The 21,457-nt window shown below is 33.4% G+C and overlaps 1 protein-coding gene across 5 annotated transcripts in view; it reads right to left on the bottom strand.

The window, feature by feature from the left end:
• Nucleotides 1-21,457, bottom strand: part of NEK7 (NIMA related kinase 7) — a 160,717-nt gene that overhangs the window by 22,843 nt on the left and 116,417 nt on the right. For all 5 annotated transcript variants that reach the window (XM_004476343.4, XM_058274922.1, XM_058274925.2 and 2 more), the window contains 3 exons: nt 18,073-18,181; nt 17,064-17,171; nt 1,986-2,080 (listed from right to left, as the gene is read on the bottom strand). In XM_004476343.4, coding sequence (XP_004476400.1) covers nt 1,986-2,080; nt 17,064-17,171; nt 18,073-18,181 — 312 coding nt within the window. The remainder of the gene's footprint in view (nt 1-1,985; nt 2,081-17,063; nt 17,172-18,072; nt 18,182-21,457) is intronic.

Below are 21,457 nucleotides of genomic sequence, written 5' to 3'. Positions count from 1 at the left end.
TCTGAGTTTAAAATACATTTTCAAAAAAGGCTTCTTATTCCTTCATTGTTAATGGTAAATTCTTAGTGGATACAATATAAAAATCTATGTGATGTTACAGATAATCTTCGAAAACTAAATTACTGGATTAACATTATATTAAAACAGAACTGAAAGGAGATACAACATAAAGGTAAATTAAACCTTTATAAAAATTCTAGTTCTTCCAAATGACTTGCATGGAGGAATCAAGAAAATGTACTGAAATGAAAACTACCAACATGCTAAATGCTGTAACTCAAAATCATCCACAACATTTATAATTCAGAGTATCCAAAGATTTATTTTGGTGATTAATATACTTTAACAATATAAAAAAAATGAGTAATTGCCCCTCAAAGGCAAATTCAAAATGTGAAGAATTATTTCAGTTATGACATAGGAGACTGCTGTCCCCATAAAAATAATGTGAACTCCCCCCAAAATGCTCATTATCTCAACTAAACTTTTCGGTTTTCCTTGCTAAATTTAATCTCATTAGCAGAAACAAATTTATTGTTTCATTTTAGATGTTTAAAGGAAGGAAAATGCTGCTTTTTTAATATTAGACTATGATCTGAAGAAATTTCAGGTTACTTAAAAAGGTAAAACTATTTAAAAATGTACAAAGTAACTTTTAAGCATAATAGGTTAAAAATAATCGGTTTCCTAAAACATTATAGCAAATTATCAACAGGATTTATATAATAAAGTAATAGAGCAGCATCACCTATAATCTCATATGTATCCATAAAAAAAGTATTTTGTTATATAACTAATTCCTAATTTTTCATAATAAAGAATTATCCTAGGAATGAATTTAGAATTTATTTTAAAATATTTTAAAATCCTTTTTAAAAAAAGGAGTCATTTTTAGCAGTAGGAAGAACAAAGTAAATAGTTTTCTCAGGTTCCTTATATTAGGAAAGTTGAAACTACAATCGGTAAAATAATAAAAAGATCATAATATGCATTTTTAAAAACTCTATGCTTTACTTCTAAGCAATGGTGGAGCAATTAAAAAAAGATGACTTCATTGTATATTTCATCAAAGTCAGGAGGACATGAGACTCAAAACATAGAATAAGAAAATAGTTTTAACATTAGATTGGTTTCTATCTTATTTAAATTTCCTTTGTATACATTTAAACATGAAAAATGATTAGTTTCCTTCATTTCAATTTAAAGAGTTACTGAGCTCTAGACTAATTTTTAAGTAGCAGCTTTGACTCAAAGCCTATATTCCTAGGAAAATTACCATTCAATTAAAAAATAAAATTACAGAATTCACTAACTTGAGATTCTTTTTGATACCACTACACTATAACCTTGATGTAAAACATGGTCATAATATGGTTTCTTCTATCCACCCAAATTATTATAATGCAATTTTTGCTAGAGCATCTACCTACATGATTCCCTTTTAACTTTGATAAAGTATCACTGGTAGGAAAAGAGAGAATATTTCACCGAGCTTTACCGATACAAAGTGTTACTCATGGAAATTAAATTCAATGATAGCCCATAAGAATCTATTCGCATACTATCCTTAAAAATGAACTACACTAATGTAAAAAAGAAACAAAACATTGATAAAAACATTTACTGTGCTTTCATATTAACCCATTCCATTATACCTCTCCTGTGATGCATAAATAAGCAAGTTTTTTTCACAGATGTTTGATGTATATTTTATAAGATATGCAAAAAAAGCATTACATTAAAAGTTAACATTTTAAAAACCAAAAGCATATAATTTAAAAATATATTAGAAGTACATAGGAAAGTATTGTAGGTACTAAATTCCATTAAAAAAGTTACTAACTCAATTGTTTGATTCTTTGTAATTAGAAAGCTAATTCTTGAATATCATCCAGAAAAAAATATATATATTCTATAAGGATACAGGAAATATACTGCAATATGTAAAAATATATCAATATATAGAATTCATCTACATTATTTACCTCATACAGTAGACAACCAAGAGACCAGATATCAGATTTGAAGTTGTATCCATTTTCATGTATTCTCTCTGGAGACATGTAATAAGGTGTACCCACTGGAAAAAACAAATGAAATAAAACACAGAGTATAAAAATGAAGATACAGCTATGGTAAGAAATTACATGCAAATTTTAGATTTAAAAATGTCACCCAGATAATTCATTAGCATCAAAAATTGTTTCTAAGAATATTCAAACTTCTAAATGTCCCCTTTACTCTTTCACCTTGCTAAATAAAATAGCACATTAACATATATATTATATTTTAAAAGGGTGTGGTGGCTTAAATGTTGATTTATTTCCTTTTGATCTATTCAGTGAAAACCTGGGGAGCACAAATGCTTTAAAAAAAGGAATTCTAACAAGAAAGCCTCTTCAATTGTTTCTCATTGGCTTTATTTCTTCATATTTTTAAATATGGCTTGCATACTCCAAAAAAAAATGATAATATATTTTATTTTAAAAATTATATGACAACTCAGTATATACATAAATTGTACTTATTAACTTTATAGAAAGACCCCTTAAAACATAGCCCTAGCTCTTAACGATTACAAACGACTCAACATTAACTCTTTGAGCCTTAGTTTCTCCCACTTTAGAAAGACTATAACAACATTGTGTACATCAAAGGGATATATAATAACTTATGTAAAAGTTCACTGAAATCTCTTTAAAAATGTCTGAGTTATTGCTACTACTGAGACCTCCTAAGAGACAAGATACTGTGAATAATTATTTTTTAAGATATGCTAATAACTTTTCCTCTTTTTTAAACAACTATTTGGAAAATGCTAATATCCATTAAACCTTGCAAAATAAACAAAGTCATGTACATTATACCTTGAAAGGCAAAAACATTTACGTGACTTCCAAAGTGACTAAGATTTCAAACTTAGATGGCTGTTATTTCCCCATCATTGGCTTTAGGCATTTTTTCAAAAGAGGAAATCAAAATTTGAGGAGAATATTTAGGAATCTCATTTGTTTGAGGAAAGAGCAACCAAAATATATGCTGCTACTCATGAAGAAAAAGGCATTTTCTTTGTTCTATTAATTTTGGAGAACTTTCCAGATATTTAGTGTAAATTTTAACCAGACTTGTAACACTAGAAAGGGGTCTTTAGTTCACAAGAATAGTTATGCCAAAAATAAAAACATTTTGCTCAAAGGCAGAAGTCAGTTGTCCAAAAGATCAAAGTTACAACCTAATAGTTAAGTGTGGAAACTATACTGTACTAAAGGTGAAAATATCCTATACTGTGTATCCAAGAAATCCTATGTATACTGGAATCCATTTTGGCTAATAACGGATAGTCCTATCAGAATGAATGAAGGGATGTATTTATGCAAGTTAAGGGGTGGAGAAAGAATTTGCAAACAGGAGAATAAAAGAAATTCAAATAAAATATGAACTAATAAGAGATTATTGAGAAAAACTTTAAAACAGATTATTTACTTGCAGTATTTACTCTAAAATCCAACAGGTACATTTATCAATTTTTGATGGGGTCAGAAAAGCAAAGAAACTTTTAGAAATAGCTAGTTTTAAAGAATTTGCATTGCTGCTGCATAAAAGAAACACAAATAAAAGCTATCTAGCTTTGGGAGTTCTAGCCACTTTCACTTATAGTTTGCACAGGCATTATGATTATTGGAGATATTTACACTCTCTCTACTTAAGGCAGGATGGTAAGTACAGCTGGATAATAAACGGGCTTGACACAGGCTCCTGGTTTCAGGACGTAAAGCAAGTGACTGGCAGTGAGGAATGTGCAGAGAGAGGCTTCACAGAATCCACTGGGGGCAACTGAAAACACTGAGGCTTGAAGGTTCAGAGTTTACCAAAAGCAAAGGTAATTTTAACCAGCAGCTCTGGGAAACCTGCTGATACATTAGGGGTTTGATATGAGTGTGAAAGATTGATGATAGGGAAAAAGAAGAACAAATGCTAGCATTTTACAGAGATTAGCCCCAGCATAACACCTTAAACTGCAAACACAAACGGAACTCACTGACGACCCACAAGTGAAAAAAGCAGAGAAGAAGAAAGATTAGGAATTCCACTAAACTAAACTTAAAATGTAAGACATTTTAATGCACAAAAAGCCTTTTCTAGTAAGCTGTTGGAGGTCATTGCAAAAAGTTACATACTTGGTTAACTCTGCTACTTTTTATACTTAGACACTGATTCTTCTTCATATTATAAAAAACACTATTCCTTTATTCTAAATATGCACATTTTAATTAGTAATTAGAATGCATATATATTTATATCAAAACATAAATCTAATGCTACTTACCACTTTGATCAACATGTTTCCAAAAGAGTCATTATTTAAGAAGTTACCAGATTAAGTTTGCATATTGCACTACAATCATTAAATGGATAACTTCATAATTAACTGCTGAAACAAGGCCAACCGTGGAAGGTTCTACAGACTCCCTCTTACATGCTCCCTAAAGTGAACCTCCATTCCAGACAAGAGCTCCTCCACTGACTAACACTGAGCAGAGAGGTTCAGCCCTATCACATAAAACTAACTGGTCCTTACCTCTCTCTACCTAAGAGAGAAGCCTAAAAGTTTAAATGTGATGGAATATATGAAATATAATTAAATGTAGTGATATGTTTTAAACAATTCAAATTTAATGAATATAGTATTATTTCCTAAAAACCTTTTTAAAAAACTCCATGGCAGCTGGGTCCATGATTACTGTAGCATCAAGAATGTTGTGATATCTTTTAACAGCTGTACAAGGAAAAGGAGAGTTGTGGAGTAATATGATTAGACATTAAAATGATTGTGTACATTGCTGTGCAACTGAGGAGCTTGAAGAGTGCAGCATGCAAAATTCCACTAATCTTTTGGGAATTTATGGTTGTAGGTAAAATGGGAATAGTTTTGCAATAGGCAAATACTTATGTTCTTTTTAACCTCCAAGAAAGAAATAGATGATAGAATAGGAAAAGGCAGATCTTACGGGGAAAACTACTAACAACTGAAAATGCTATCTGACCCTTCTTTAATGTATTTCATATTACATTAAGATATACTAGGGAAACGGACTTTGGCCCAGTGGTTAGGGCGTCCATCTACCATATGGGAGGTCCGCGGTTCAAACCCCGGGCCTCCTTGACCCGTGTGGAGCTGGCCATGCGCAGTGCTGATGCACGCAAGGAGTGCCATGCCACGCAAGGGTGTCCCCCGCGTGGGGGAGCCCCACGCGCAAGGAGTGCACCCATAAGGAGAGCCGCCCAGCGTGAAAAGAAAGAGCAGCCTGCCCAGGAATGGTGCCGCCCACACTTCCCGAGCCGCTGACGACAACAGAAGCGGACAAAGAAACAAGACGAAGCAAAAAAAAAAGACACAGAAAACAGACAACCGGGGGAGGGGGAGAATTAAATAAATAAATAAATCTTTAAAAAAAAAAAAAAAAAAAAAGATATACTAAAGCAGTAATTCAAATGTCAGAAGCATTTCCATTATATTAATTAACTTATTTTAACTTCATGAAAGAAGTCTTACATAGTATATGCTCTATAAACAATAAGTACATTCTAAACTTTATCCTGAAAAAAATTAACTGATTTTCAAAAGCTCTTTATGTTCTAAGAGAGCCAATAAATTCTGCTCACATGCTATTACAACTCCATTAATTGATAACTTTGGTTACATCAGAGCAGGCTATATACAAAATATTTTCAATCGTCTAGCTAAAAATTTAGCACAGCAATCTCTGCATACTTGAATGAGAAAAGAAATAGAACTACTGAAGTATTTAGACCAAGGAGACAGCATGAAACAAGTTAATTGTCAAGAAATTTGTTTCTCATTTTAGCTTTGCCACTAAGTAGTAAAGACTGCTTAATTTCTTTTTTTTACAGTATAGATTTTATCTTTTTTAAAATAAAACTTCTTAAATTAAAAATAATAGATCACATAGAACGTTACACTAAAAAAACATGAGGTTCCCATTTAACCCACACCCCACTCCCCCACCCACATCATTTTTGTAAACTGTATTTTTTTGAAGATATATACATCACAAAAAAGGTTACATTATAAAAAACCTAAGAGGTTCCTATATACCCCCATCCCCCCACCCCACTCCTCCCACACCAACAACCTCCCCCATCATTGTGGCACACGCATCGCACTCTTTTTATTCATTTTCTTCACTTCTAAGATGAAGTGATGAGAAGGATGAGATGATCTCTGAAATTTCTTTTGCTGTAAAATATTACAGCATTCAAAAAGTCTACAAAAGTGCACATGGCAAATAACATGGGAAAAAATTAATATACTCCCGTTTTAAACCAGTTACCTAGGACGCTAAGTGTGTTTCAAAACAGAGATAAGTACAAAGAAGCAAATTCAGTTTAGAATTGTTGCTTCTTTCTTTTAGAATTAGAGCAAAGTGCAGAAAAGAAAGTTGTGAGCATTCCTTGTTGGGAAAATTAAAAGGAGATGATTTATCTTATACTTTTTTGATTAAAAAAAACACTTCAGGGAATAGGAACTAATTTTCATTTATTTCTCCATACTTTTAAGTCAGGACAAAAATTGGGTTGGCAGGCTGAATGGAGAAAGGCTAAATTTACTTAATTGTATGGAGTGTTGTTAGAGGTCAATAGAGAATGGCTAAGCAGACTGACAAAATTTGTCATCTTTTACATGTGCTTACTATTAAAGAGTTTTACTAATACTAGGGAAAACAATAACAGTTAATTTTATTTCTATTGTTACTCTTGTCCAGGCTTTATGTTAAATTCCTGATTACATGATTATCTCACTAAACGTCAATAAATGTTCATCTGGTGCCTACTGATGGCAGGCACTGTTCTTGGTGCTTGAGAAACAGAAGTAAACAAGATAAAATCCTTGGTCTTCTGGGGCTCACAATCTAGTGAAATAAGAACTATTATGGAGTAACCTTATAAGAGGTTACTACTATTAACCTGTTTTAGAGAGAAGGCAGAAAAAGGTCAGGTAACTTGCCAAAGATCACAGTTAGTAGGGGGTGGACCTGGAATTCAAACCCAGGTAACTCTCTAGCCCTTGCTTTTGAAAAGAGAGCTATTTCATTAAAACTGACCATTGTGAAATGACTGAAAAAAATTATCTGTCTTTCCATATTAAGGAGCAGAGAAGTCTGAAAGTCACAGCATGTGCATATGAAAAGCCAGGAATAAGGGTTCAGGCTCAGTGTGCCACATGTGAAAATTATGCTACTCCGTAGCAACTCTGATTGTTTTAAATAAATACTTGTTATGTTATGGTGGTTGAAAGGTTAAATGTGCACAGTTTAAAATTAGATAATAGCTTCTTCTGAGAGCAATTACTTAAGTCAAGAAAGGACTGAAAGTTAAAAATAAATCAGTGAAAGCAGCCTATAATACTGACTGAACATATGCTGCCTTTCCAGCTCGAAACTACCTTGAACTATGAAAGGGTATAAGCCAAAAAAAGACTCAGAGAGGTGCTAGGGAAAGGTGTGGGGAAAAACAAGTACATGACCACAGGTGGCACCTGGCACCAAAAATGAAATTGTTTTAATGCCTAGTTGAAGAACACTCATTTTTCAAGTTGAAATCAGAGGATATATCACACTTGGAAATAGTGTGGAAACCACGAATTGTACACTCAAGAGACACCAGTGTGAAAATTCTGATATCCACTTTGAACGATGGCCATGAGCTTTCTCTGTTGGCAATATCGCAAAATCTGAGAAATTTGTCTCATTGTGAAAGGTAAAGAGGAGTTCAAGAAATCCTATAATGAAAACAACAACAACATAATTTTCCCTCAAGGGGTTTCAAATATTGGTCTAGCAAAAGGATCAATATCAGAGTTCTAGCTGGCTTTTTTTGAATCCACTCCATCTTCAGGATTTACAACAAGCATATATAACAAATCTACACACATAGATGTAAACAAAGAAAAATTTTTCATCTTCCCTCTGGGGGACATTATCAAAGCATGTAAAATGCCACACAGAAACATTATTAATCTAACTGTTTTCATTTACTTTTCTGCTTTCACTAGAGCAATGAGACAGGGAACACTTGGTTGTATTTATTAATAAATGGCAATTTTAGTGCAGATTTTCTTGAATAGAAGATAACTCTCTCAATTATATATACCTTTGGAATATATAATGTGGTTAAATTTTATAGATTTTTTTTCTAATTAATTTTTGATAAAATTACTTTTTATTCCCTCCTATATTCTAGTCCATGATGGAGTAAGCTGCATGACTGAAGAGGCAGGACGTCCCTTAGGATTAAATAAACTTCTACAAATAATTTTGTAAAAATAGGACAGACAATAAATTAATAGTAATGACAGAAAAGGATTTGTTTACAAACTATGCATTAAGTCAAGTGTGGTATTTTCTCTCTTGAAATGTAAATCACAATGCAATAAAACAATTATAAAGGTTGTTTTACAGTAAGGTAGGGTAAAGGTAGGGTAAGGTATGATAAAAATGTGAAAAATTAATAACAAAACATATGTTCAAAAAAGAAAGTGCTTAATTTCAGTAATGTAAACTTGCATTTAAACCTCTGACTTTTAAACAATTTCACTTAGTCAGGCTTTAGAAAAGGATACAAATGACTCCCTAATACATCTACTAAAATGGTATGGTAGGCACAATTTTGGTAGCCAAGATCTTTATTACTCCTGTATTATTACATTACATAGCAAAAAAGACTTTGCAGATGTCTTTTTACAGACCTTAAAAGAGGGAGATTTATCCTCTATTATCAGGGTGATCCCACTGTAATCACATGGGTTCTTAAAAATAGAAGAGGTAGACAGAAAAGTGACTCAGAGCTATGATGGAAGAGGCAGGAACAACTCAAATCACTGTAAGGACTCTGTCCACCATTGCTGGCTTTAAAGATGAAGAAAAGGAGCCAGGAGTCAGGGAATGCAGGCAGCCTCGGTTGACAGCCAACAAGGAAACGGGGACCTTGGTCCTAAAACTAAAGACAGCTGAATTCTGCCAACAATCTGAATAAGCAGAAAACAAAATTTCCCCTAGAGCCTATGGAAAGGAATGCAGCCTGGTAGATGCACCTTGACTTTAGCCCAATGAGAGCCATGCTAGAATTCTGACCTACAGAACTGTAAAATAATAAATTTGCAGTGTTTTAAGCCACAAAATTTGTAGTATTTTGTTAGAGCAGCAATAGAAAACAACACAAATTGTATTGATGCTTCATGCACTGCAGAGGAGAGAGGAACATCCAGTTCAGTGTGCTGAGCACCGACTAAATTCAGAACTACACTAGGCACTGAAAGGGTAAAGAGAGAAAAGTATATGGTTCAAAAATGTTTGCCCTCCAAACTGGATAATCTTACATAATAAAAAGAGCTGTTGAATTAAGAGATGCAGAATAGAAAACAGCTAATGTGCTACACGGCACTTCGTTCATAGGTGGTGCTTAAAGCTTGAAAAGTAATTTTTATTATACATCTGTGAAATTGACCAAAATAAAGTCCAGAGGGATAACTGCAGATTTATCGATCTAGAGAAGTCACCAGGGATCAATGCTCTAGTGAACCCCATGAATCTTTAATTCTGCATTTAAAAATAACCTCTCTGCTCAAAACTTCCCAGTTTAGTAAAATGGAAATCTACTAGGGCTACCTATGACTCCAGTTTCATTGACCATTTACCCTCCATTGTTAAGAGAGTAAATTACCTTTTAGTTGTAATAGCTAAAAAATGTCACAAAAATAAAAACGTTAAACAGGATACAAGCAAATATAAAAAATAAAATGAGGTATTTTTCATTTATTTCAGGGTCATGGGCAATGCTTTCATTCAATATTTCTAGTTCTCCTCTTGCTGGACACATGGGAGAATTACACGTCCAAGCACCTTTGAAATAGGCCTTGTTGTGAGGCTTGTTTTGGCCAATGAAATGCAAGCAGAAGTGTTCAGTTAATAGCCAGTGAGGGAAGCGGACTTGGCACAATGGATAGGGTGTCCGTCTACCACATGGGAGGTCCACGGTTCAAACCCCGGGCCTCCTTGACCTGTGTGGAGCTGGCCCATGCGCAGTGCTGATGTGTGCAAGGAGTGCCCTGTCACGCAGGGGTGTCCCCTGTGTTGGGGTGCCCCACATGCAAGGAGTGCGCCCTGTAAAGAAAGCCACCCAGCACAAAATAAAGTGCAGCCTGCCTAAGAATAGCACCACGCGCACAGAGAGCTGACACAAGATGACACAACAAAAAGAAACACAAATTCCTGGTGCTGTTGCTAAGGATAGAAGCGGTCACAGAAGAACACACAGTGAATGGACAGAGAGCGGACACCTGGGGCAGGGGGAGGTGAGAGAAATAAATAAATAAATAAATCTTAAAAAAAAAAAGCCATGTGTGGCAGAATTCCATTAAAAAAAAATAGCCAGTGAGTGGGAAGCATATGTGGCTCAAGTGGTTGAGCTCCCACCTACCACACGAGGAGTCCTGGGATTGGTTCCCAGTGTCTCCTAAATAAGACAAACAAAAAAGGGCGTTGATGTGACAGGCTGGTGTGGCAAGCTGACAGCTAACCACAACAAGATAATGCAAACTGATGCAACAAGATAATGCAAACAAAGAGACTCAAGGAGGAAAACACAATGAGAGCCACAACAAAAGAGCAGGGAGTGGAGGTGGCTCAAGCGATTAGGTGCCTCCCTCCTACATGGGAGGTCCCTGGTATGGTTCCAGTGCTTCCTAAAATAAAAAGACCAGACACAGTGAGCTGGGGTGGGGGTGGGGTAGGAATAAATAAATAAATCCTAAAAAAAGGAAAAGTCAACAATTAATTCTCCAGGCTCTCTTTCCCTCATGAGATCACAAAAGCAAATATTGATTTGAAGGTGACATAAGATCAAAGCTGCCTGAAATAGCACATGGAGGGAGGGCAGCTACCCTAAAGAGGTGCACAGGCCCACAAATGACTTGTATGACAAGAGCTTTTGTGCTAAGTAATTGAGATTTTGGTGTTGTTTCTTACTGTAGCTTAATCAAACATATACTTACTGACATATCTATTTAAATTCACCCTTTTGTGTTGACCTGTCTCTAAGTCCCAACCAATAACTATTATGTATTATTATGTATAAGGCCCTCTTCTAAGTGCATGACATACATTAGGGAACCAAAACCAAGAAAATTCCTGTCCTTGTGAAGCTTAAATTTTAACTTGGTGAGATAAACAATAAGTAAATTACATAGCATATTAGAAGATAATAAGCTCTAAGGAGAAAAAAATTAAGCAGGGTAAGGATCAAGAATTATAGAGAGGGGATAGGGGTGGGGATCTGGGGCAGGTTGTGTATAAATAGAATTATCTCAGTTTTCTAATCTATAATACCCACTCCATCCACTACACAACATTGAGGAACAGAAGAGAAAATTTGCTTTAAAATTGCCTGTAAATTATGAAATGTTATACATGGATGCATTGCTTCTGTTATTGTTGATATTTACTAACAATAGAGATTATTCTGGGTCATTATTACAGGAAATAATGGTAATATGATACGCTCTGACTAAAAGTCACATTATCTATTTGGAACATGGGTAAAAAACTTTCTATATATTCTGCTATATTTTTAAATATTCAAAAGAAAAAGATACTAGATCCCTTAGCAATTTACCTCTAGATCAGAATATATACATTTGCTGAAATAGAAATGTACCCAAAGTGCATACCACCCCTCATAAGGAGAAAAATTACAGCCTGATTGACATGTTACTGTTTTGGGTTTTGACTAAACTTAGTTTGAGTTTGGAAGAGCCACTTAGCCAAAGTTGCCAGTAGATAGAATGGACATAAAGAAAGACTTCAATATCCTAGAGGCCTGTCTAATTTAAGAATTTGGGAGCAAGAAGAGCTGTCAAGCACCGGAGAGAGAGCAAACTCTGCTTTCCCATGTAGGGGCTTAAGCAATGTATGTAACTAAGCAAACTAAGATGATTCCAGATTGAAGTTAATAACAACATATAGAAAAAGAGTAATAGAGTAGATGAAAAGCCACAAGATAATACTGATTTAGTGAGAAAAAAACCCTAAAATGTTGTATAGGAGAAAGTAGAGTAAACACAGACTGAGGTCACAGATCTACTCACTATTTTTAGCTACATAACCACAGGCTAGTAAGTCCCCTTCTCTCTCCATGTTTCAGTTTCCTCAACTCTAGAATGGGAACAACTTGTATGCATAGTTTAGACTTATCCGTAAGGATCCTGGGGACCTGAATGATTTGCAAACTGTAAAGATCTACCAGACATGTTATGAGTTACCACCAGAAGCACAGGGAGCACTGTGAATGCCTGATACATGTTTGTCCAACTGAACCAACCAGGAAGCAAGCCAGGCAAGTATCTGATGAAAGTAGGGAGAAAAATGGGAATCTACCTTAGGTAAATGGAACAGCATGAATGTTTTTTGAATTGTAGGTCATGGCCTCTTAATGAGTTGTGAAATCAACTTAGTAGGTTGCAACCAACATTATTTTTCATGAAATGATATAAAATAGAACAGACAATACTAGAAGGCACTGCAGTTGTAATGGAAATACTTCTCCATAAAACTTCTGTTCTTGTTATATATGTTTATGGGGTCACAATATTAGTGGGATCATTGTCAAGAATTTTGAAAGCCGCTTATCTAGACCATCAGGAAGCTTGATTCAAGGTAGAATGTGAACTCATTATAGATTATATTTTATTTTATTTTTTAGGAGGTACTGGGGATTGAACCCAGGGCCTCATACATGGGAAGCATGTGTTCAACCACTGAGCTACACCCACTTCCTAATGTGAGTTGGTTTTTCTGTTTGTTTTGTTTTTAAGAGGTACCAGGAATCAACTCCAGGATCTCATACATGGGAAGCAGGCACTCAACCACTTGAACTACATCCACTCCCCCATTATAGGTTTTAGAGATGTATTTCACCAGCCTTTTAACATCTGTTACATTTGTAAGGTTAACAAATGATATGAAAGGAAACATGGATAAAGTAACAGAGGTATGTATATCTTACAATTAGTCTCCCTAACTGCACCCCATACAAATAAATTACAAAAGTGTGAAATGAAGATCTGACTTAACATAAGTTCATGTAAAAATAAAAGAAAAAAACAAATAACTGTACAGATCATAGATCACTATTAGTGATAACCCTGTGTTGTGTGGGCTATGAGCTCAAATGTAGTGTACTCTGCTCAGCTTTGGTTAGCATATACTAGGAGGCACTCTGAAAGCAAAAGAAGAGGACCACCAGGACAAAGAGAACCTGAAAACAACAGATAACGCTGGGCATGCTTAGCCTGAAGAAGACTAAGGCGGTTCACAGCTGCTACCTTCCGATCAGATCATATAACTCTCTTCCTTACAACTCTGAAAAGCTTGACATGGCACTTGCACTAAAATCTGAACTCCTCCCAAATCTGGTTCTGCCCCTTCCCTTACTCTGTTCCAGCCAACCTTCAGCAGGCAGAGCTTGTCTACATCTGCACCTTTGTAAAAGCTGCCCTTTGGACAACTATTCCCCCAGATCCTTTTATAGCTAGCTCTTTTGCATACTTCTAATCTCATTTACTTATTATTTTTATTAAATTATCCCTTTTCTTTAAAGATACATAGATTACAAAAAATGTTACACTAAAAAATATAAGAGGGAAGCTGACTTGGCACAATGGAAAGGACATCTGCCTACCACATGGGAGGTCCTTGGTTCAAACTCCAGGCCTCCTTGACCCGTGTGGAGCTGGCCCATGAGCAGTGCTGATGCGCGCAAGGAGTCCCCTGCCACGCAGGGGTGTCCCCCGCGTAGGGGAGCCCCACGCGCAAGGAGTGTGCCCCGTAAGGAGAGCCGCCCAGTGTGAAACAAAGTGCAGCCTGCCCAGGAATGGCACCACCCACATGGAGAGTTGACACAAGATGATGCAACAACAACAACAAAAAAAAAAGAAACACAGATTCCTGGTGCCGCTGATAAGGATAAACGCGGTCATAGAACACACAGCGAATGGACACAGAGAGCAGACAACTGGGGGGAGGAGGGGAAAGGGGAGAGAAATTTTTTTTTTGAAGTGCTAAAAAATATATATATAAGAGGTTCCCATATACCCCACCCCGCATCCCCCCCACTCCTTTCATCATTGTGGCACATTCATTGCATTTGGTGAATACATTTTTGAGCAATACTGCACTGCATGGATTATAGTTTACATTGTAGTTTACACTCTCCCCCAGAACATTCAGTGAGTTATGGCAGGATATATAATGTCCAGCATCTGTCCCTGCAATATCATTTAGGACAACTCTAAGTCCCCAAAATGCTCAGCTTCTCAGTGAGGCCTTTCCCAACCTTGCTTTTCTAAAGTAGCCACCCTCCCAGTCATTCTCTCTCTCACATTACTAAAAGAAATCATCTCATTTCTTCATTCACTTTTTTTATTATCTATTTCCTATCTATCAGAAGATAAGCTCCATGAAGTCAAGGGCATGTTTTGTTCAGCCTACATTCCTGGCCCCTAAATAGCAACTGTACAAAATAGATACTAAAATTATTTTTCCAATGAATTAATTCAGATATTTTAAAAGAATAAATAGATGGTATAATGGTTCACATGGAGAACTCCTTCTCCTCTTCCCCCCTTCTTTATCTGCATCTTTACCACCAACACTGTCATCATCTTAACATAAGAAACATAACAATTATACAGCATCTTACTGTGTTCAGAAAACCCTGTAATGGTCATCAGGTTAAAGGCTAAATTAGGAGTTAGGGGACAAGATAGGGAGGTTATTACACACACTTCTATTTTTATAAATCTAGGAACTGAACCTAACAAAAACTAATAAATGGCTTGAGCAAGGTACTACAGAGGAATGGGAATGCAAATCCAGTTAACCTTCCTGCAATGCTCAGGTTTGGAACAATCAAGAAGAAAAGCATGGCTGGAAGATTGAGGTGGGAAAATGTTCTTAATGGAAAGAGTGGAGCAAACTCTGGAAGGCTTTGAATACTAGTTAAGGACCTTGCACGATATTCTTTAGCCAATAAGGATTGCCCAATTAATTGTTGAGGTATGTGACATAATCAGATAATGTCTTTTACAAAGAAAATGCTGGTGGAAATATACAGATATAGATTAGAGAAAAATAATATTAGGAAAAAAATGACACTATTTTCTTATTCCACATATTAAGTAATTATGGATTAAGCAAGAGGGAATACTTTGAGACAATGTATATGGTCATTTTAGGAAGTCAAATATTTTTACTTTTAAGAGCAAATTTTGAAGACTGCTTCTAAGGATTAGTTCTGAAAACTGATAGAAGACATGGGCACTTCACAATTTTATTTTGCTTACAGAAAATATGACAGAACTATATGTTTATTGTATGTGATTTGTTATCAAGAAATCAAGTGATAAAAATAAGATATTCAAAATAAATATGCAATTAAGAAGTTCAGACTTGCCCATCTTATAAAGATTGTTAAATAGAAAAAAAATTTTGGAAGTGCTTTTCACTCTTAATGAATAAATAAGCTAAAATAGTATCTTTTCTTGTTTTTTTAACAAACAAAATATATTTTGAATTAAAAAAATGAAGTATAAATGCATTAATGTATCAACATGGTAATAAAATCCTATATATCTTTACCTTTTTAAATTAAATTCCTGAAAATATCTCCTTTACAAAGTTAAATGAAATTTGGCTCCAAGAGAGATTTCACTTACCATAAACGTATTCTGATTTTTCTTTGTGAACTATAAAGAGTACTACAGACCTTTCATTTGTAGTCTCACTAAAATTTAAACTTACTGCATGGACAAATTGTGCCCTATAGATTTTATCCTCTGCAAAAACAGAAAATAAATCAACATACAACAAAACCTACAGTTCTATATCACTTTCTGTAAACTAAGTAACTTCATAGGTGGTCACATTTTTAATCAGTTTTTGAAAACAACTCTTACAAGCAGTTTTTAAATATGCTTTAAAAATAAGAATATGGAAGGGTAATAATTCTCCAACAGTGAAAATTAGGGTTAACTTGTGAACAAAAGTAAGTCTGTATCAAGATTTCTATCCTTGAAATTTTATATATATATTCTTTATTAATTGACACAGCTCACTTATTCATGTAAAACTATTTAAAAGTGTTTTATTTCATATTTAAAAACAGTGGCTTTCATATAATATGACACAAAGTATAAGCACAGATGAGGCTCCATGAAATTAAAGGTGAGTTATTTTTACCTTAATTCTTATTTCATTTTTGTTGTCACCATTTTGTCTAAATCATATATTTACAAGGAGAAAATATAACTTGAAAAGTTTTAGGAGCAGCTCTAACAGTCCCTTTAAGCTATTCAATTAAAAATTTATTTCTTCCTAGCTATTTCTATCATTGCTAAGCAGGGCAACTTTCTTTTATTAATATAATGTGTGATAGCTACATCCAATTTCATTTTAGGTACAAAGGACACTGCTATATTATTTGCTCTAGAATGATTAAACTACTGATTTTTTTAATACTTTATAATTTAGGGGAAGTTTTTCCTCATTACCCATAGAGCATCTTTAGGTTGTTCTCTGCAGTAATCATAATAATGTATTTTATTATAAAAAATAAGCACTTAAAAATTGCTATAGTATTTTTAAATAGTCAGGTGAAGTCCTCACTCAAGATATGGTTTAATCATCATATTTTCTTAATTTATTAAATGTACAATAAAAGGAATGCTCCACCGCAACAGTTAAGACCAGGTTTGTTTATCAGCATTGTTTTTTTACCAAGTACTTATCTGAGGTCAGGTTAACAGAAGTATTCAATTGTCATGTGAAATGGAAATCTTACACATAAAAAGATTTGTATGTATCTGCTCAGAATCTGATGCATTTTGTGGTAGTTTTACTTAGAATATAAGAACTGGCATAAAATTAATAAAACCCTTATTTTTATAATCATACAAAAAAATAACAGCAAAATTATATTGTGCCTCATACCCAAAGAATGTGCAGCTGTGGTTTTGGAGCTGAAAAACCGGCCAAGCCCAAGATCTCCAAGTTTTACCACCCCAGTGGCTGTAATGAACACATTAGCTGGTTTTATATCTGTGAATAAATGAAGAGATCAGATGAAAGATGATGTAAGTTCAGGTATTTTAAAAAATATTAAAAATCACTTTTCATGGTGTAATTTAAAACATACCTTAAAAAATGAAAGTGAGTTTGAGTTTTCAGTCAATTACTTTATTTAGAATAATTTTGATACAGCCTAATATTTCTGGGTTCTCAGTTCTCTGATAGGTAATTATCAATGCAGCACAATGAAGACTGCTATTGAGTTTCATGTACAATGCATTTTATGTTTTCCATTTCCAGATAAACTTTTGTGAAATCAAAGCAGAAAATAAATGTCTTTTTATTTCAATTTTAAATGAAACAGTATTAATTTATTAGCATTAATTTATTAGCATATTTATATAAAATAAAAATTAAGTCAAAACTAATATGTCTATAATTACCTAGATGACTTTAGAAATCTCAATTGCTTAAGTAAATTGTACTGAAATTTTCTACAACCTGAAGTCTGTGGATTAACTCCACAGTGATATAACCTTAAATCACTCTGCCCAACCATTGAATGATAAACAAGAATATATTAGGAACAATGCTGAAAGTTAAAAATCTAAATGACCATTAAATACACTGTTCATTTTAAGAAACACTTCTTTATGTATATTCAACTGTTTTTGTGCAACCATATTTTCCTTTACTAGCATAACCACTAAGGTCCTCAGAATAGTTAAGCAGAAAAATGACTAATTTTCTTTCTTAAAACCAAGGAGGGCTTTATAAAAGGTTTATCATTCTAGTAAAATTAAAATTTAGAAATAAATTACCTGAAAAAGTATAATACCATGCAATCATTGGGAGGCATATGCTATTAAATTTCCTTAATAACATGCATCATTTAAAACAATATTAAAAGTTATTCATGATTTTAACTTACCTCTATGCATGACTCGTCGAGAATGCATATGTTCCAATGCACTGCAGAGCTGAACAAAGTACTTCCAAACTGTTCTTTCGGGAATTAACCGCTTTTGTTTCTTAAAATGCTTTTTAAAAAATTAAAAACAATAATTATAACTAAAATTTAAGACTGGATCCCTACATGCAAAAACCTGTAAGTCAGAAAAACACCTCTCTTTCTCGACCTATCACCAACTAAAAGGCATATAATTTTCTGTACTGAAATGATTACACGGATTTTGCTTGAAATAAATGCTTAAATTTCTTCCTTCTGTACCTAAACTCAGCATAGGCCATATAATTCTACATCTTTGTGGAGTACAGCTATTTAAAAAAATTAACATCTAGCTAAAATAATTTCTTATGCTAAAAGGAAAGTTTCAGATTTCATTTTAAGAAAAGCTGGAATAAAAAATCTAGCAATCTGAAAATTAAAATTAAGTTCAATACAAGAAAATTCTTCTCCTGACGGAAGATTTCACTATAGACTTCTTTTACTGAATATTAAACCACCTTGGTACATTTGAAATATCACTTAACGTATTAAAAATTGACTAAATGAAAAGTAACTATGTAAAAGTTTTCATGAATATTTCTATTGCATATTACGGGCCAAACTTAATCTTTGCTTTAAACATAATGAAACCAAACTTAATAGAAGAAAAACATCACAGGAGGGCTAGGTAAAAAGGTAGACTATCCATAAGCTAGTTAGGAGGCAGTATATCATCATGCAAAAGAAGGTAAGCACTAAAGTAATTTCAAAACTGGAGGTGCACAGTTATATCCATTTGTCTACATTAAATTGACTAGAAGACTATACCAACATACTCATTGACGACCAAAGCTCATATTAGACTTCATTACATAATATTATTTATCAAAGACAAAAATGCAATGGTTTCCTACTTAATATTTATAAATGACCAACATTAAGTAATATTGCATTTAAACAAGTTTAAAGTTTTTCTGATAATTTTAACTTTTTAAAATACCTATAATAGATATCAAAATTTAAATATGTACACTAATACATTTTATCTTCAAACTTGTTATTTTCATAAGTTCAACTACTATGATTTTTTTGTTATTGAATAGGGAGAAACTATCTTCAGACAATTCCGAAACAACTACCTTTTGTCAATTTTTATCTCTGTGACCAGTTGAGGGCAGGCTGAAAGGAAAAGCAGTACAAGAAATCTGCTATATCTCTATTTCTTACTTAACAAAATAATATATTTTCTGCCTTACACATGTCCAATACACTAAAGGGTAAATCTTTAAGGAAAAGCTAATAACCTGAGGTTAACCTTTATTATAATACTACTATGGAAATGAACTTATTAGCAATTTCAGTGGCTATTACATTAGTAGCATTATATCTCAAAGAACAAATAACAATTAGATGACCAGCTAATTAAAAAGCAAACCAGGCTATCTCTAAAATGTTGAAAATCTCTCATATCATATTTCAATATTCAGTCTTTTTTTAACTGCATTCTGTGTCAACATGAGTTTTCCTTCTAAGGGGGCAATATTGCAAAATAAGTTCTTTACACAAAATTTTATTTCAGATTTGGAATGAGTCCAAATAAAGTCTGTATATGTGTTCTCCCCAATGCTGGATTAGCATATCAGAGGACTGTTTGATGTCAATAGGAAGATGGAGACCAGGTTTCTTTTCATTCAAAAATAAATATACCATATCATATAAATATCAAACCATGAAAGAAAAACTTAATGTTTTAAAATAAATTCTGAAATAATCAAATTAACTTGGCAGTTTATTTTTAAAGTTCTGTAATATAAAATTTAACCAAATATAAAAGAAGAGGCTTAATAAAAAATTGTTCTCAAAATGCACAGTATTTTCCTGCTTTTATATTCTTCTTTGGGGCTCTCTTACAACAACAAATTAAAGATGCTGACAATAAACCGACATCAACATAATGCTATCTAGATAGACTTACTTGGGAAGATGTAAGCATAGAAATTGGTAACAAGCCTTTGAAGAATAATTTTATGAATTTGATTTGATCCTAAAATAAATTAAAAGACAGTTTCATCATGTCATTAGTGTCTCTCAATATTTTTAAAGCATGTGTTTAAACACATGTGCAGGTTTTCAACCATTCCTCAAGTGTAGGGATTTATTTTTAGAACCAACAGTTATGAGAAAGACTGGTCTAATCTGATGGTGGCACTGTTGGCTATCTCTTAAAAAGAAGATGAACAGCAAAAAGGCAATGAAAATTTGAATTTTTTTACTACTGGTTAAATTGATATTAGAACACAAAAGAGGAACTTTCATACTGTGAAAGTATTGCAAAAGAAGAAACTTCTCCTGAAACCTATTCGAATAAGTACATATCTCCTTTTCAAAATTTTATTGAAGTATATCATTCATACATGAACATACATAAACATTAAGCACATAGTAATCATTGTGAACTTACAAAACAAACATGCACATCATCGTACAGGCCTCCCATACATCACCCCACCACCACCACCACCTTGCACTGTTGAGAAACATTTGTCATAGACTAACAAGTACATATCTTTTAAAGTTAATTCTTTAGCCAAATAGCATTAGTATTCAAAACTTCTGAAAAAATCTCTGAAAAATCAAAAGCCTTAAATAGATTCTTTAAATAATTTTTAAAAATCTATGCCAGCATCTAGAAATTTTAAAACTCAATACTTATGTGAAAAAAAATGAATTGTTAGGTTTAATGGAAATACATCATTTAAGTTTTTAATAAAGCAATAAATAATACAATTGGGCTTTTTAAAAAGATTTTTGTGAAAAATAAAGATGATATGATATGGTATTTTCCCATATTTACATTCTGAAATAGAATTGCAACTTTTTTATACCTAAAAATATAGTATCTAAACATTCATGAATTGGAAGAAATTAACTCAGATATACGTACACAGTCTTTTCTATATTTTTTATTTTAAAAGAACATTTTCTATCTCTGTGTTTATTCATATAAACACTGAACATTATTCAAATTTAAAAATCAGATGTAACAAAGGCTAACTAATTTAAATATAAAATATATGTACAAATATCAGATTATATTATATACTCACTTTAGGTAAAGAAAGTGCCACATTAAATTTTGGTGAAATTCAGTACACCTGGAAAAACATTCCCATGCCATCTAAGTGATCTCTTATCAATAGAGAGGAGGTTAGCTGTTGCAAAACACTTTCACGCCAAAATTTTGGGGAAATCACACTTTTTTTTCAATCTCCAGTCATCCTCCTACAAACTAAATGTCTTAGACCAAATCTAATTATATGGATGACAATGAATATTTAAGTAACATATTTTTTAACTCATCTGTGTC

The sequence above is a fragment of the Dasypus novemcinctus genome, chromosome 13 (assembly GCF_030445035.2).
Source record: "Dasypus novemcinctus isolate mDasNov1 chromosome 13, mDasNov1.1.hap2, whole genome shotgun sequence".
NCBI lineage: Eukaryota > Metazoa > Chordata > Mammalia > Cingulata > Dasypodidae > Dasypus > Dasypus novemcinctus.
This window is presented reverse-complemented; position numbering and strand designations above follow the sequence as displayed.